The 17379-nt window shown below is 40.6% G+C and overlaps 1 protein-coding gene across 2 annotated transcripts in view; it reads right to left on the bottom strand.

Annotated features, from left to right (window-relative positions):
• Positions 1-17379, bottom strand: part of LOC126248931 (E3 ubiquitin-protein ligase RNF103-like) — a 139119-nt gene that overhangs the window by 80378 nt on the left and 41362 nt on the right. For both annotated transcript variants that reach the window (XM_049950438.1, XM_049950448.1), the window contains 2 exons: positions 13988-14099; positions 7301-7759 (listed from right to left, as the gene is read on the bottom strand). In XM_049950438.1, coding sequence (XP_049806395.1) covers positions 7301-7759; positions 13988-14099 — 571 coding nt within the window. The remainder of the gene's footprint in view (positions 1-7300; positions 7760-13987; positions 14100-17379) is intronic.

Raw genomic sequence — 17379 nt, 5'->3', positions numbered from 1 at the left:
TGTTATAGCTGAGGACCAAAACCACTTCCTCAGAGAAAACATCTGAAATAAAGTGCATTGCACCAGCATGTGAGATACTTTCTGTGAAGTGCTTGAATAATGATAATTGAAACCAACATCATTTATTCAAAACATGCTACCAGTTTTTACGGTGAAAACTGTCTTCAAGCCCCAATAGTAATCTGCCAGCAACATATGAACCACAATGAAAACGACGAATGGAGACTTGAAATGGAAACAGTACAACTTACTAAGCAAGTTACGACAGCATGTGCAACCAACAAAGTCAAGTGGAGCGTGGCCAAAATCAACTAGATTCCTTAACTTCCAGTAATAAGCCCACCAATGACAGGATGACAACTCTTGGTCTTTATCACTGTGGTTCTTATATTGATGGCAGATTATGCTTGGGGTCTGAAAATGACACATTTTGGTGTCTCAAGCAGTAGCATGTTTCGAATGAACTATGTTGGATTACAATACAGCTGTTAGTTTCAATTATCATTATTCAAGTACTTCATGCACAGCTGCTGTCCAGATTACCATATGCTTTTTGTGAGGCTCTACAACTGTTATTCGTGACCAGTGGGAGATACCAGGCTACAGTAAGCACAGACTAGAGTTTGTGATCCACATTCCAAAAGGTGGGAACAAGGAAGCAGAAAGCCTTAAGCTTTCACTTTGGAGTTAGTCTTTAACTGATAAATATGGGGTAGCCATGTCAGCTTTTCATCAAACGAGGAGTCCCAAAAACTGAGATTGTGCAACAATGTCCAATTGCTGCATACCCAAATATAGCTCTAGGTCTGCAAGAACCATTGTATGATGATAGAAATGCATGTCTCTTGTTTTTGTGAGAGGGAACTGAAAGCCATGGGAGGGAACTGAAAGCCATGGGAAAGACTCCCAGCAGAGGCCCTTCAGATGGCGTCTAGGAGCTGACGCTCAGCCAAGGCCACAGATTTGGAGCTATACCAAATGCAGAAGTGACTGATATACAGCATGGGACTGAAAAGTGGGCCAATGGAGGTAATTCTAGCTCAATGTTGATGATCAGGAAGAGTTTTAACACTCAGCACAGAACACTGTAGGGTGCTGTTCTCTTGAACCATAGGAAGCTGAATGATAAACCAACACTAACCTGAAACAATCGGTGGGATAAAAACTAGCAAATAAATACCAGTCAAGAGCCTCAAATGCCCCAGTCAAGGAGAGTAAGTAAAATGTGATGACACTAAGCGATGTCATATGCTTACATAGATAAAAAAAAAGACTGCAATGAGATGTTGGAATTCAGAAAAAAGCCTGTCAGATTGCTGCTTCCAACCTAACCAGATTGTAGATTGTGGCTTGTCCCTCTAGGAAACCACAATGATAGTGCATAAAACGTCCAGTGATTTGAGAACCCAGCACAATTGTTGGGCTACCATCCTTTTAAGCAGTTTGCAGACACATTGGTGAGGCTAATCAGTCAGCAACTGTCTATGGACGTGTGGTTTCTGCCAGGTTTAAGGGTTGGGAAACACCTACTAGCCAAAGAAGGTCGAAGACCCTGTGTAGGTGGATTCTTTGTGTAACATTCAGATGTTGGATCATTTGATTATGCATTGAATCAGGGCCTGCGGCTGTTTTATGTGATGAATCAAGAGACTGAACAAGTTGGCAGTCAATGAAATGTTCATTTTATAATTTGGATTGACAAGGGGGAGGGGAAATGGGGATGTCTTCAACTAGTCTTTAGTGGGTTGAAAATAGCTGGGTAAGAAGAGGATGCCAACACTTTTGACAAGTGTGTTGCAGGGTGTTAAACAAGAAATGACATTGGTAGACATACCATCATGAAGGAGGAGGCCTGGAACAGTTGCTGGTCTTTGGCAGCATAAAGACTACAGCACAGGGCCTACATCTGCGATGAAGAGATATATGTTCTAAAGGAAGAGGTTCAGGACTCCTAGCATTCCTTCTTACTGCATTTAATTAGATAGCAATCCTTACTACAGAGTTGCTTTAAACTGAATAGGGATGGTCTGTGAAGGATGTCATCTGAGAAGTTTCAGGGCCCTTCGACAATGCTGGATAGCTGTTGCAATGTCCTTGGTCAACCATGGCACAGGGAGACAGCAGAGAGGGGGCTGCAGAAACGGGAACAGCAGTTCTGACGGTAAGGGAACAGCAGTTCTGACGGTATCAGTGATCGCATAGGAGACATTTCTCACAACCTCATTGATGCAGTTTGACAAGAGTGGATAGAGATGACAGCAAAAGTATACAACTGCCAGTTGGTTCTTTAAAGAGCCCAATACGGTAACTGGTCTGTCAGGTGGTGACATGGAAGTGGCAAAATCACTGGTAAGCGGTCACTGTCACAAAGATCGCTGTGTAGCAGCTATTGTAGCAAAGCTCCATGATTGGGAGAAAGGAACCTACAGTTGATAGCTGGAAAGGTGACATGGGTGTGTGCTGAATGTGTAGGAGAACCATCACTGAGGGGGGAAAGAGAGCAAAATCAGAAAGAACGTGATCAATCAGAAGATCCAGATGAGACAACATGGTACTTCACCACAGGGGGTGGTGGGCACTGAAATCAGTGAGTAGGGATAAAGAGAGGGTAGGGGGCATCATTGGATAAAGGTGTTCATCTCCAGACAACTAAGTCCCCTGCCTGCAGTAAACTGTAGCAAAGTCACAAGATAAGAGGAAAGAACCACAAATTCAATAGCCAAAAAGGTATTTCCTGGAGAGAAACACAGATCGTGGAACAAGAGGAAATTAGTTGTAGTTCTGGCAGGTGGCAAAAACATCAATTACAGTTCCATTGAATTATCAAGTTAAGGGTGTCCTTGTTACATGTGAAGGGGCAAGGAGGAAAGGTCAATATCTCAGGGTTACTGCCCCTCACCAGTTGGGGTGGAACAACAGTCAGGTGGCTTGAGGGATCTCATTCTTCCAGGGTCAGAAGAGTAGCCTTCTCCCAAGCTTTCTTCTTCTTCTTCTTCTCCTCCTCCTCCTCCTCCTCCTCCTCCTCCTCCGTTTTTGGTGGTTGAGAATCCTGTGAGGGCTTATCCGTTGTAGGTGTAGGTTGTAATGAGACACCCTCCTCTGGAATTACCTTTTTTTTTAAATAGAAGTAGCCCATAGCGGCATTAATCTCGAATCTCGTATAGGTGAACATTATCTCAGTTGTTTCACTAAAAGAATTTTGAGTTTGTATACAATGTATTATATTTCAGGCTAAAATGTATAAAAAGAAATTAATATGCTACAATCAATATGTACTAATGGTTAAAATTACTCTTCTTTTAGGAATATTTGAAGTTACGAAATATCTGGCATACTTAAAATTCATATTATTAATTGCACAATCTAATGCTAATTATTAAATTTATTTCTGTACTGACGAATGCCTCGCCAATATGCTGCCGATATGGCTGCACAATCAGTCGAAGGATGGCATTCATGTATCATACAGCCATTACAGCGCCTTCCATTGACCACCAGTGGCGTATGTGGGCCCCACATAAAGTCACCCCAAAACAGCAGGAAACCTCCACCTTGCTGCACTTGCTGGACAGTGTGTCTAAGGCGTTCAGCCTGAGCAGGTTGCCTCCAAACAGGTTTCCGATGACTGGTTGAAGGCACATGCGACACTCATCGGTGAAGAGAACGTGATGCCAATACTGAGCGATCCATTCGGCATGTTGTTGGGCCCATCTGCACCGAGCTGCATGCTGTTGTGGTTGCAAAGATGGACCTCGCCCCGGACATCAGGAGTGAAGTTGCACATCACGCAGCCTATTGTGCACGGTTTGAGTCTTAACATGAAGTCCTGTGGCTGCACAGAAAGCATTTGTCAACATGGTGGCATTGTTGTCAGGGTTCCTCCAAGCCATAATCTGTAGGTAGCGGTCATTCACTGTAGTAGCAGCCCTTGGGCGGCTTGAGCAAGGCATGTCATCGACATTTCCTGTCTCTCTGTATCTCCTCCATGTCCGAACAACATCGCTTTGGTTCACTCCAAGATGCCTGGACATTTCCCTTGTTGAGAGCCCTTGCTGGCACAAAATACCAATGCGGATGCAATCGAACTGCGGTATTGACCATCTAGGCACAGTTGAACTACAGACAAACACGAGCCATGTACCTCCTTCCTGGAGGAATGATTGGAACTGATTGGCTTAGGATCCCCTCCATCTAATAGGCGCTGCTCATGCATGGTTGTTTACATCTTTGGGCAGGTTCAGTAACATCTCTGAACAGTCAAAGGGATTGTGTCTGTGATACAAGATCCACAGTCAACACTATCTTGAGGAGTTCTAGGAACTGGGGTAATGCAAAACTTTTTTTAATGTGTATATATCTTATGCCTCTCGAAGCTTTTGAAACTAATGAGGACACTGAAAAATTTAATAGTGGTGTGTGGGAGGGTAAGATTACAAGGTGTAGGAATGGATAAGGGACGGGGAGTCCTGGGCTCCACTCTTTAAGGCTGCTCAGCTACTGGTTGGTGCTGGGTGGCTCATCTGTAGGTTTCTGGGGAGGGGGTTCCCAAAAGGGAGTCCTGTTACCAGTAGATGCCATAAGAGGATGCTGCTCCTCTGACCGAGTGCAGGGAGTGGTTCCGAAGATGGTGCTGCAGGAACCATGGTTATGAAGATGGTGCTGCAGGTACCACAAGAGGGGAGGGCCTACTGCCCCAATAGTCCAATTTATTTGTACCACTACGAAAGGGCGACACCGAGGGAGTAAATACATCAGGTACCACTGACGACGTGGCCACATAGTGGCAAAAGTCAATACTATGAAGACAGGATATAAAGTATCATATTTTTTCCGAGCTTCAAAATATTAGAGGCGATCGAAGACCTACAGTTCATGTATTTTGCATTCCTCGATTAGGATAGCAGACTTCAGGAATGGGAAGGGTGGTCCTTCCTGCAAGTGACACAGACAGGTGGTGGCGCATGTTGTGAATTTTCATGAAGTTGCTGGCCACATTCTCCACAAATTGGGTCATAGGTACACCAGGAAGACATAAGCCCCAAGTACTGGCATTCTAAGTGTCATATTGGGGATGGGAAATATGGCTTCACATCACAGCAGTAAATCATGGTTTTGAACTCCTCTGGAAGTGAACCCCACTGAAAAGTGAGCATGAATGCTCTAGGATCAAATTTATGGTCCGGCGGGCCACAATGGATCCTACACTTCTCCAACTGTTCATGTAGTTTTTCATCCATTTACTGCATTGAGTCCTGGTGGAAAATGAAACCCTGCATGTTTACATTCTTATGGGGTGTTATGGTAAGATGTGTATCATGGAACTCCAAGAGAATGATGCCTAAGACTGGGTATGATTTGGCTTCTTAATAACAATGAAACCATTTTGTAATTTACTAAGGAAAGACAGTTCACTGAATAAGTTTTCAATATTCTCCAAAAAGAACACTGAGTTTGCAGAGAGAATGGACCCTCTGTCTGTGACTACAACTAGGAACTGAGGAGAATAAGTGTCTGCAAGCCACTTAGTTTTGCTTTTTTGTCATGGTATGGCCATGAAAGAAAAGTGCCTAGGATCTTAATGATGTGCACTGAATTGTGGTCTGTGTGAAGAGACTGCCAGAGTTTTGTGAGCACTGGGTGGTACCTTGGTCTTTTCATAGTGTCAGGTATCCACCATGATACTACATAATCCAAATGAGGGTTCCCCCATGGGCACCACTCAGCCAGAGCAAAGGCCATCTGGCTTGATGGCAGGGCCCAGAGTCTCGAAGCCCCCAAATGGACAGGCGCCTAATCCCTGGCGTATGTGGGAGGTGACAGCTCGAGCATCAATAGTGTATTCTCTGCATAGCTAGGGGCTATGACCATATGGGTACCAGACAACCCTCCAAGTGGACTAGATACTGTTCTGGGCATTGGTCGACCTTTCCCACACAGTCCACGCTTCTGTAAAAAGCTTTGAAAAGGTGTATGTCACACCCAGGACTGAGGATTTAATGCAAGTTAAAATACTGAGGATTTAATGCAAGTTAAAATATTTGATGTAAAATAAACACAATATTATGAAAAGGACAGAGTGCTACTCATTATGTAGTGGAGATATTGAGCCACAGACAGGCACAACAAAAAGACTGCTGAACAAGGAAGCTTTTGGCCAAATGGTCTTCTTGTGAATCAGACAGCGTACATACATACATACATGCATTCATGCAAACAAACACACACACACACACACACACACACACACACACACACACACACACACACACACACGACCACCGTCTCTGGCTGTCGAGACCAGCCAGTCTAGCCTCCGCAATGTGGCCTTGGCAGCCAGAAACAGTGGTCAAGGGTGTAGGAGTTGCATTTGTGTGAATGTTTGTGTGTACACTGTCTAATTCAGAAGAAGGCCATTTCCCAAAAGCTTACTTGTTTAGTAGTCTTTTTGTTGCGCCTGTCTGCGACCCAACATCTCCACTGTATTGTGGTAGCAGTCTATTCTTTTTGCAATATTGTCATTGGTCCATCCTAGATTTTCCATTGTTTGGTGTAAAATAAAGGAACAAAGTGGGAGGGGCTTCTATATCCTGCAAGCAAGCTAGATTTTTAGTAGGAAATCTGTGCTAGAGAATAAATCTGAGAAAAGATATACTCAGAACATAAAACTGCAGCACAGGAAAGAAAGAAGTACTGCAATGGCTTTGAATCCCATGCTCACCATGCACATACTCACTCAAAAACTGCGTGTCCCCTGGGAGTGGGGGAATATTAACAAATTTAATAGTTAACAGTACTACCTAAAAATGAGAGGAGGGGAGGAGGAGGAGGGAGGGAGGTGGGGGAGGGAGAGAGAGAGAGAGAGAGAGAGAGAGAGAGAGAGAGAGAGAGAGAGAGAAGGTACTGAAATAAAATATTTTGTTATCAATGAACAACTCTCCACTATCAGCAGCACATTCATAAGTCCTCCTCACTTGTTGTCAACTAGCGCACAATTTCTGGTTAAAGCCATAAGTAATCACTGAAAAATATCTGTCCAATGGAAACAAATACATAAATAAATTTGCACTCGTAAAAGAAAAACCTGATCAAAGTGCAAATATTGCGGAATAATGTTGAATGGGCACCATTTAAATCAGATACTGAATAACCAAATGATGGTAGTTTAAGTGCGAGCTTCTACTTTTGAATAGCCAAAGCAGAGACAAAAATGTCTTTCATGTTTTCTGAATTTTATCTTTCATGAAGCTCACAAGATATGTAAATATACAGTAATAACTTAAAAAAAGAACTGAAACTATACCTGAAACATCCGAATACTGACAAGCATGTTGACCAGCACTAAGCTACACAGGAAGACATCATTAGTTTCTGGCTGTACAGAACGAAGGAAGAGGTTCATAGCAGCATAATTGAAGTGTTCAAATTTTCTGCGACCATAAACAACCTTCCTCTCTGGTGTCACAACAACATATGCTGGAAGCTTCTGATCTGACAGACCAAGTTTCTTGCGCACCATTTCTGCATCCTCTTTTTTCACAGTAAACACACCAAACTTGATTCGTCCTGTGAATTTCACACTGAGTGCTGCCAGGAAGAGTGGTGGATGTAAAAGATGAGTCAATAACAGCACACGGACTTCACTGTTTTGTGCATTAACAGCTGCTTCATCCTCACCGAACCACTCTGACTGAACTTCCTCAACACTTTTCACTCTTTTTACTCTGATGGACAGCTGTTCTCTTACCCATTCCACTATTGCCTGTGGACAAATATTTTTCTTAAAACATATAATATGCATACACATTTCACATTTAAAAAGCAAATGATCTCTTTGCATTTGTATAAACATCCAAACCATACACATAAAAAAAATTAATGTCATTCAGTTTTTCAGTAATATGCTGAGTCAATGTCAATAAATAACTTCCTTCCATTGGCACATAGCTAACTCCTAGGTACTAATGCTGTGAGTATGGGTTACAGTATGGGGAGGGGATACGGTTCTAATCCTTCACAAAGTTACTGGATTGTGTTTATCTATCAAACATTTAAAAACATTTGTGGACCATAAAGACAAATTTTATTTCTGGTAAAACCAGAGTAGGCTGTTGTTTCAAGAATGTACCCAACATTAAGAACGGTGCGCTGCATGCAAAGAAACTGTTGCAAAACCATAACCCGAATAACAGGTACCCTTAGTAGTCAATCATTGCTGGAAATTTTTAAAAATTAATTTTGTAGGTCAGAAACTGTTTGCAGATAGCACTAAATTGGATAAAAGAACATTGTGTGAAGAAAATAAAAATCCCTGTCATCCTAACATTATTATTATGTTATTAACAACTAATAAAAGACGGAAAAGTGCAATTGGTAGTGAAAATCTCAGCAGATGTGGATATTTGGCAGACAGCAGCCAAGCATTTTCACTGATTTTTGCATGCATAAAGACTCACTCAGTGGAAAATATGTGGGCTTTTTTACTGTGGCATTGTTTTGATAACAGAATTCTAACAGAAATGTGCTAACAACAGTGTTATGGTCAAGACAGTATACACATATTACAACAACTGATTATCTTCAAGCTTACTGTTTCCTAATCACAGTATGGGATGTAATGCATTCCAGTCAGGCTCAGAAGACGGTATACTGACAGAGTCTCTATGTATGCTGCTTGTCTAAAAATTGCAGCTAGAGACTTGACAACAGTGCACCACCTGACAAGACTTGACAATACTGAGTCGCCTGGTGTTACATCATGTCAGATTGGCTGGCATAAGATAAAAGCATAGCGGAACACCACTCTCTTGTGTGCATTTCATTTTTTGAAAACTATTGTAGATCATCCTTCTTAGTCTTACTGGCTTGGGATTTCTATTTACTTATTATGTATTGTAATTTTGTTGACAATCCGTGCTTTTGTATCTAGACTTGAATGTATTACCTATGTGACAGTGCTTCTCTCCCTTTAATATGACTGCAAATTTCCTGCACAAGGAACTGGTCCCAGTATTTGTATTAAAGGCAATAAATTAATTTGAGTCAGCAGTTTGGCAAAATGTGTGTTAAAGTCCTGTGTTAAAACTATGTGTCAGGATTCTCTTATGTGCTGATGTACATTGCCACAGCATAATGTACGGAAATCAATAACTGTCTTTGTGAATCACATCTTGATGGGTGTCACTGTTAAGTAGGTTATTCTGTGGAAGAAATTTCAGGTTTTGAACTTATCAGTCAATGTTCCGCAATCCCAAACATTAAAAACTTTAACAGTGACTGTGTTCCCTTGATAGGATGACTAGTTTAATTAACGCTTGCTGGAATACTTTAAATGCTTCTCTCAACCATGGAGCTTGTTGTTGGTGGGAAGGCTTGCGTACCTCAGCGATAGAGATAGCCATACCATAGATGCAACCACAACAGAAGGATATCTGTTCAGAGGCCACACAAATGTGTGGTCCCTGAAGAGCTTTTTCGGGTAGTTGAAGGGGCAAAAGTCTGGATGACTGACCTGGCCTTTTAACGTCAATCAAAACGACCTTGCTGTGCTAATACTGTGAAAGGCTGAAAACAAGGAGAAACTATCATAATTTTTCCTTAGGGCATGCAGCTCTACTGTATGGTTGAATGATTATGGCATCCCCTTGGGTAAAATATTCTCGAGGTAAAACAGTCCCCCTTCAAATCTCTGAGCGGGGACTACTCATGAGGATGTTGTCATCAGGCAAAACTAAACTGGCATTCTACAGATCGGAGCATGGAATAATACCTTAATCGGACAGGTAGGTTAGAAATTTAAAAAGGGAAATGGATAGAGTAAAATTAGATATAGTGGGAATTAGTGAAGTTCAGTGGCAGGAGGAACAGGACATCTGGTCAGGTGAATACAGGGTTACAAATACAAAATCGAATAGGAGTAATGCAGGAGTAGGTACAGTGATGAATGAGGAAATAGAAATGCTTGTAAGCTACTATAAACAGCATAGTGAATGTATTATTGTAGCCAAGATAGACACAAAGCCAACACTAACAACAGTAGTCCAAATTTATATGCCACCTATCTCCACAGGTGATGGAAGAGCATGAAGAAATGTATGATGAGATAAAAGAAATTATTCACATACTTAAGAGAGATGAAAATTTAAGTGAAGAGGGAATGGAATTCAGTAATAGGAAAAGGAAAACAAGGAAAAATAGTAAGTGAATATGGAGTGGTGGGAAACAAATAAAAGGACAACCCACTTGGTAGAATTTGTCACACAGTATAATATAATCATTTCTAACACTTGGTTTAAGAAACATGAAAGACAGCTGTTTATGTGAAAGAGACCTGGAGACACCGAAAGGTTTCAGATTGATTATATAATGGTAAGACAGAGATTTCAGTACCAGGTTTTAAATTGTAAGACACTTCTAGGGGCAGATGTGGGCTCTGACCACAATTTATTGGTTATGAACTGTAGATTAAAACTGAAGAAAGTGCAAAATGTAGGAAATTAAGGAGACAGGACCTGGGTAAGTTGAAAGAACCAAAGGTTGCTGAGAGTTTCAGAGGAAGCATTAGGCAACAGTTGACTAGAACAGGGGAAAGGAATACAGCAGAAGATGAATGGGTAGCTTTAAGGGATGAAATAGTGAAGGCAGCACAGGGTCAAATAGGTAAAAAGACATGGCCTACTAGAAATCCTTGGATAATGCAAGCGATACTGAATTTAATTGATGAAAGGAAAAAATATAAAAATGCAACAAGTGAAGAAGGCGAAATGTCTAAAACAGAAGACTGACAGTAGTACAATATGGCTAACCAGGAAAGTAAGGATTTAAAAGCATATATCACTAGAGGAAAAGTAGCTACCACCTACAGCAAAATTAAAGAGCCCTTTGGAGAAAAGAGAAGCAGCTGCATGAATATCAAGAGCTCAGATGGAAAACCTGTCATAAGCAAAGATGGGAAATCTGAAAGGTGGAAGAGTATATATAGAGTCTATGCAAGGGAGAAACACCCATGGTAAAACTCTTCCATATGGTGAGCGAGATGTATGAGACAGGCAAAATACCCTCACACTTCAAGAAGAATATAATAATTCGAATTGCAAAGAAAGGAGGTGCTGACCAGTGTGAATATTACTGAACTATCAGTTTAATAAGTCAAAGTTGTAAAATACTAAAATGAATTCTTTACAGAAGAGTGGAAAAATTGGTACAAGTTGACCTCAGGGAAGATCAGTTTGGATTCAAGAGAAAAGGAGGAACATGCGAAGCAATACTGACCCTATGAATTATGCTAGAAGATAGGTTAAGGAAAGGCAAACCTACATTTATAGCATATGTAGACTTAGAGAAAGTTTTCAACAATGTTGACTGGAATACTCTCTTCAAAATTCTGAAGGCAGCAGGGGTAAAATACGAGGGTTGTTTTTTAAGTAAGGGCCATTTTTATTTTTAAAAAAAGATACAAATACTTTTGTAAAAAAACTTTTATTTTCTGATTCTACACACTTTTACCTATTTTTCTACATAGTTGCCTTGTTTATTTAAGCACTTGTGGTACCGTACAACTAAGTTTTTAATTCCCTCTTCAAAGAATTTGGCAGCCTGCTCCGACAGCCAAGAGTTCACGGCCACTTTCACTTCATCGTGATTGAAGCGCCGCCTGCCAAGATGGTGTTTCCGGTACTGGAAAAGGTGAAAATCGCCAGGGGGAAGGTCGGGGCTGTATGGTGCATGGTCCAAAACTTCCCAGCCAAAAGAATCAATCAAATCCCGAGTCTTTTGAGAGGTGTGAGGCCTAGCGTTATCGTGCAGGAGCATAACTCCTGTTGTCAGCATGCCGCGCCTTTTGTTTTGAATTGCTCTGCGGAGCTTCTTTAGAGTTGCACAGTAGGCATCTGAGTTGATTGTCGTTCCTCGTGGCATAAAGTCCACTAGCAAAACACCGCGCCGGTCCCAGAACACAGTTGCCATAATCTTGCACTTTGACAGTGTCTGTTTGGCTTTGACCTTGACGGGTGAGGTTGTGTGGCGCCATTCCATCGATTGTCGCTTGCTTTCGGGAGTGATATGGGATACCCATGTTTTCATCTCCAGTGACAATTTGACTCAACATGTCATCCCCTTCTTCCTCGTAACGAATCAAAAAGTCCAATGAAGTGGCAAATCTCTTCCCTTTGTGGTCCTCTGTGAGGAGTCTGGGTACCCACCGAGAACACAGTTTCTTAAAGTTTAGGTTTTCAGACACAATTTTGTACAAAACCGATCTTGAAACTTGTGGAAATTCCAAAGAAAGAGTGGAAATTGTGAATCTTCTGTCCTCACGAATCTTTGTTTCGACTGCATCCACCAAATCATCAGTGATCACAGAGGGCCGGCCTGAGCGTTCTTCGTCATGGACGTTTTGACGGCCATTTTTAAACTCTCTAACCCATTGACGCACTTTACCTTCACTCATTGCATTCAAGCCATAAACTTCTGTTAACTGACGATGAATTTCTGCAGCTGATAGGCTTCTTGCGGTCAAAAAACGTATCACTGACCGTGTCTCACACGCGGCGGGCGATTCAATAACCGTAAACATTATAAAGTAGCACAGCGATGCGTACACGTCAGCTACAGAGCTGCAACTTGCATCAGTGTGGACGGGAAGGATGGCAGCAAGTGGCGCGGTGGCTTGTTGCGGCATCCGCGCAAACTACGGGACTATATGCGCGAACGGCCCTTACTTAAAAAACAACCCTCGTACAAGGGAGTGCACAGTTTTTTACAATTTGTACAGAAACCACATAGCAGTCATGAGGGTCGACGCGCATGAAAGCAAAGCTGTGGATGAGAAGGGAGTGAGGCAGGGTTGTAGCCTATCTCTGATGTTATTTAATCTGTACACTGAGGAATCAGTGAAGGGAAGGAAAGATTTGGAGTAGGAAGTAAAGTCCAGGCATAAGAAATAAAAACTCTGGTGTTTGCCAATGACATTGTTGTTCTGTCAGAGAGAGCATAAGACTTGGAAGAGCTGCTGAATGGAATGGACAGTGTGGCATGTAGGGAACGGACAGGGTGGAATGTAGTCTAATTAAATCAGGTAATGCTGAGGGAATTAGGGTAGGAGATGAGACACTTGAAGTAGTAGATGCGTTTTGCTACTTGGGCAGCAAAACAACTGATGATGGCCGAAGCATACTGAATATAAAATATAGACTGGCAATGGCAAGAAAAGCATTTCTGAAGAATATAAATCTAACAATTAATATTGATTTAAGTGTTAGAAAGTCTTTTGTGAAGGTATTCGTCTGGACTGTAGCCATGTATGGTAGCAAAAAATGTGGATGATAAACAGTCCAGACTAGAAGATTTTGATGTGGTGCTACAGAAGAATACTAAAGACTGAGTGGGTAGATCACATAACTAATGAGGAAGTACTGAATAGAACTGGGAAGAAAAGAAATTTGGGACACAAACTAACTAGAAGGAGGGATTAAACTTATTCTGAGGCATCAAGGGACCACCAATTTTGTACCAGATGGTAGTGTGTGTGTGTGTGGGGGGGGGGGGGGTAAAAACCAGAGAGGAGGACAAAGAGATGAATATAGTAAACAGATGCACAAAGATTTAGGTTGCAGTAGTTATTCAGAGATGAAGAGGCTTGCACAGGATAACAACATGCTATTCTTTTCAAAGATTCATTTAATATATGCATAATTTCACACTTTAAAAAAAGTATGTGTAGCTTAAGTAATTGAAGTAAGGCTTTATAAAAAGGTTTTCCTTTCAGCTAAATATGAATTTCAAATAAATTACTCCACTGTTTGGTTTTTTGTTTACACCTCTGTTAAGATGGAGAAAAAAAAATCATGAAATAAATTCTTGGACAAATTAATTCACTTAATATAATGACATATTCCATGAACATGTGTTGTCGTTATAGTTTGCGAATAGAATAAAAAGCAGTATTACAATTTTAAAAGTGAATAAATGTCATAACAAAAATATATCTTACCTGAGGTCTTGTTGAAGTGAAAGTACGAAGAATTACTCTATCTTTAGGCCTTGACCCCTTTGGTAGAGCCAGGAGTAGAAGAGGTTGATCCCATCCTTTACTGCCACATAGTCTACACAAAAAAATAACGTTTTTTTCTCCCAAACACACTTTGATTTCAGAATCCAAGGTGATTAAATGAAATACATTCTAAAATAAAATAGCTTTTATTTTTTAAATAATAATGTGTTCTTGTAATTTATGAAGATAAATACAATTATCATTTAATGTGCTGCACTCTTCCGAAATATTTGTGAGAACTTTCTGTGCGACAGAGCATTCATTTGTCTAGTCTTTCATTCATTCAGTCATTGTGTAAAAAAAAGGCTAAACTGTCACCATATCTCTTAATGCTATTCATGCTTATACCAGTTAAATTTAATCAAGTAGATTAGAAAGAAATCTGCTACCTTTAAATAAGCTGCTGTGTCATCCAACACAAAATCTAACAATGGAAAATCCATGATGGAATGTAATATTATGAAAAGGATAGTTGCTACTCACCATATAGCAGAGATGCTGAGTCACTGGTAGGTACAACAAAAACACCGTCAGAAAGGGAGCTTTCGGCCAACACAGCCTTCATCGAAAATAGACAACATACACACTCACATTCATGCAAACGCAACTCACACACACATGGCCACAATCTCTGGCTGGCTTCAGCTGCCAGAGACTGTGGTCATGTGTGTCTGAGGGGTGTGTGTGTGTGTGTGTGTGTGTGTGTGTGTGTGTGTGTGTGTTTTTGACAAGAGCCCTGCTGGCTGAAAGTTCACTTTCTCACAGCCTTTTTGTTGTGCCTTATGCGAGTCAGCATCTCTGTCTGCTCTATGCTGAGTAGCAACTATACTTTTCACAATATTGCTGCTGTGTCCACTGTTATAATGAATAGGTAACAGTAACTTCACATTGATTACAGTGGTATTTTTCAAAGAAAATATTTACCTACACCTGTAAATACTGAGTCCTATTTAGAGTGCATTACTATTCATCATCCAGTGGGAATTTGCTGAACAGCATCTCACCAGGCTATGTAATACCACTCTGGACTCTAGTCAAAGATCAAAGTCTATGTGAAAATTATCTTTGTATCTTGTACTGTGACTGAGTAGATAACAGTTCAGTTAAAAAAAACTTTTTTTTTTTTGTCAGCAACATAAAGTACTAAGGAATAAATGTTTGGAGAAGTTAATATAAGAAAGCCACGAGCCTTAAAAAGGCTTACTGCAAGATGCAAAATGTAAGATTATCTACTTTCTAGGGAGGGACAACATGCAAGATAAGCAACGCATCTGCTTTTAGCTCAACACAATGAATGTTTCTCATAAGGTCAAAACACAATGAAATGAGCTTTTTGATTAGTTTATCTGCACTGGCCCAAAAAATATTTTTAAGTCCGACATGGAACTGATCCTTTTTAAAGTACAGGAGCACTGCCTATTACAGCAAATGCTGCAAATCATGATTTCGGTACACTAATCGGTTGTATCACATGTCTGCACAAGTGCATTTCCCATGTATTCTGTATGTGTACTTTGCTGTGTCGTCATGTTCGAGTGAGTCAGTGAGAGAAGCGGGCTTGCGGGGACATGGCTTAGCTACAGCCTGTGTGGAAGTGTTTATGAGAGAGTTTAAGATGTGAAATATTCCTTGAAAACCTCCAGAAAGGGCCTCAATACAGAACTTAGTGGTAAAATAGTCGAAATGGGCTCTGCAGTGAATAAAAGCTGTAACTACCTGAAAAGCATCGGAACACTAGAAAACATTGCTCGACTGAAGGAAAGCCCAGAATGAAGTCCAACAAAAGTTCAATGCTGTTTATGTGTACAAGTGAAAACAGAGATCATCATGTCAAAACATTATCATAAAGTACCTGAATCTTTATCCTTACAAATTTACTGTTCTGCACAAATTAAAGTCTCCAGACAAAGTTTTGCGTATAAAGTTGTTATTGAGGTGTCCGAGTGATGTGAAATCAGAACTTTCGGATCTTCAGTTTAAATTTCCTCGTATGAAGACTGGTTCAGCCTGTAACGGGTATGAAGTCACAGAACGTGTACTTCTGTTCATCAGAAAATCTCCATCAGTACTTCTGAAGAGCTGTTGCACAATTTCAAGATTGTTACTTGGTGCACAATGTCTGGTGTCCGCATCATATGATTCTTTAACCAAACTGTTAACGCTAATCAGTACATCCAGAAACTGTTTAATCCATATATGGATCAACTCACAGAAGATGAATGACTGTATACATACTTTTAGCAAGACAAATTGTCATGAGTGCATGAGGTGCTCGGTGAGGAGAGGACAATAAACAGAGTCCATGTAATGTATTGGGCAAATCGAATGGTCAAGTGCACTCAAATAGTCTGTACACACTGGAGTAGCTGCAGCAGAACACCGAAAACCCTATTGATGTTACCCTTCAGGCAGAACTGCAGCACACTCCACTTCAATAAATTGAGCACAGCACTGCATCAACATCAAAAATCACCATTTATGTCATCCTCCGAGATTTTCATTAACAAGGGCCAATCCTGGATTAATTTTATTGTAAATTTTTTCTGTGGCAGTTTTACTTTGCCCATCCTGTACATGTTGAATTCATTTTAACTGGACAACAAGTATTCTTACACAATGTGTTTCATTTAATGTATTACCATTAATGCCTTCTTTCTGGTGCCACCAGGTCATTATTCCCTAATTGGAATTGCATAATGTGAGTGTGTGTTAGATTAAGACAAACTCTTGACCTAGCAGCACTATTAGAAGGGGCAGTCATGAAGTTTTAATTATCACATTGAAAGAAATAAAGTCATGTAATTTTTTTATTTTTATTTATTTATTTATTTATTTTTGAATACCTGTGCCACAGTGCTGTAGCATGATACTACAGGAGCCCAAACAAAATGGTGCAGCTAAATGGTAAAGTGGAGTTTCATGTGGTAATTTCATTTCTGGTAGCAGTGGAAATATTGCAGCTGCGTCAGCCCAATACAGAAGACTTCCTTACCGACCTGACACAGCAGAAACATTTCTGCTACTGCCAAAATCAAGTTCTTGCACAATTTGTTGTGAGACTTTACTTTTTTGAGGTAATAATTAAAACTTTATGACTACCCCATGGGCTTGTTCGGCTATCGTCTGAGCTGCATCTGCTAATGCTCATTTTAGACACTGAATTGGTATGTTTTTGCCACTGGAAGTCAGTTATGTAGGATTCGAACAACAGCACACCTAGTTATTATCTTTGTGAGATCCCTGCCTGTCACACTTTCCCATTCTCACGTTAGCTTCACTTTTGTGTTAGAGCCTGATAATGTGATTCTCTGCTTTTCATTATTAAATTAAGG

The sequence above is a fragment of the Schistocerca nitens genome, chromosome 1 (assembly GCF_023898315.1).
Source record: "Schistocerca nitens isolate TAMUIC-IGC-003100 chromosome 1, iqSchNite1.1, whole genome shotgun sequence".
NCBI classification, from domain to species: domain Eukaryota; kingdom Metazoa; phylum Arthropoda; class Insecta; order Orthoptera; family Acrididae; genus Schistocerca; species Schistocerca nitens.
Note: the sequence above shows the minus strand (reverse complement) of the source record. Positions and strands in the feature narration are given on the sequence as shown.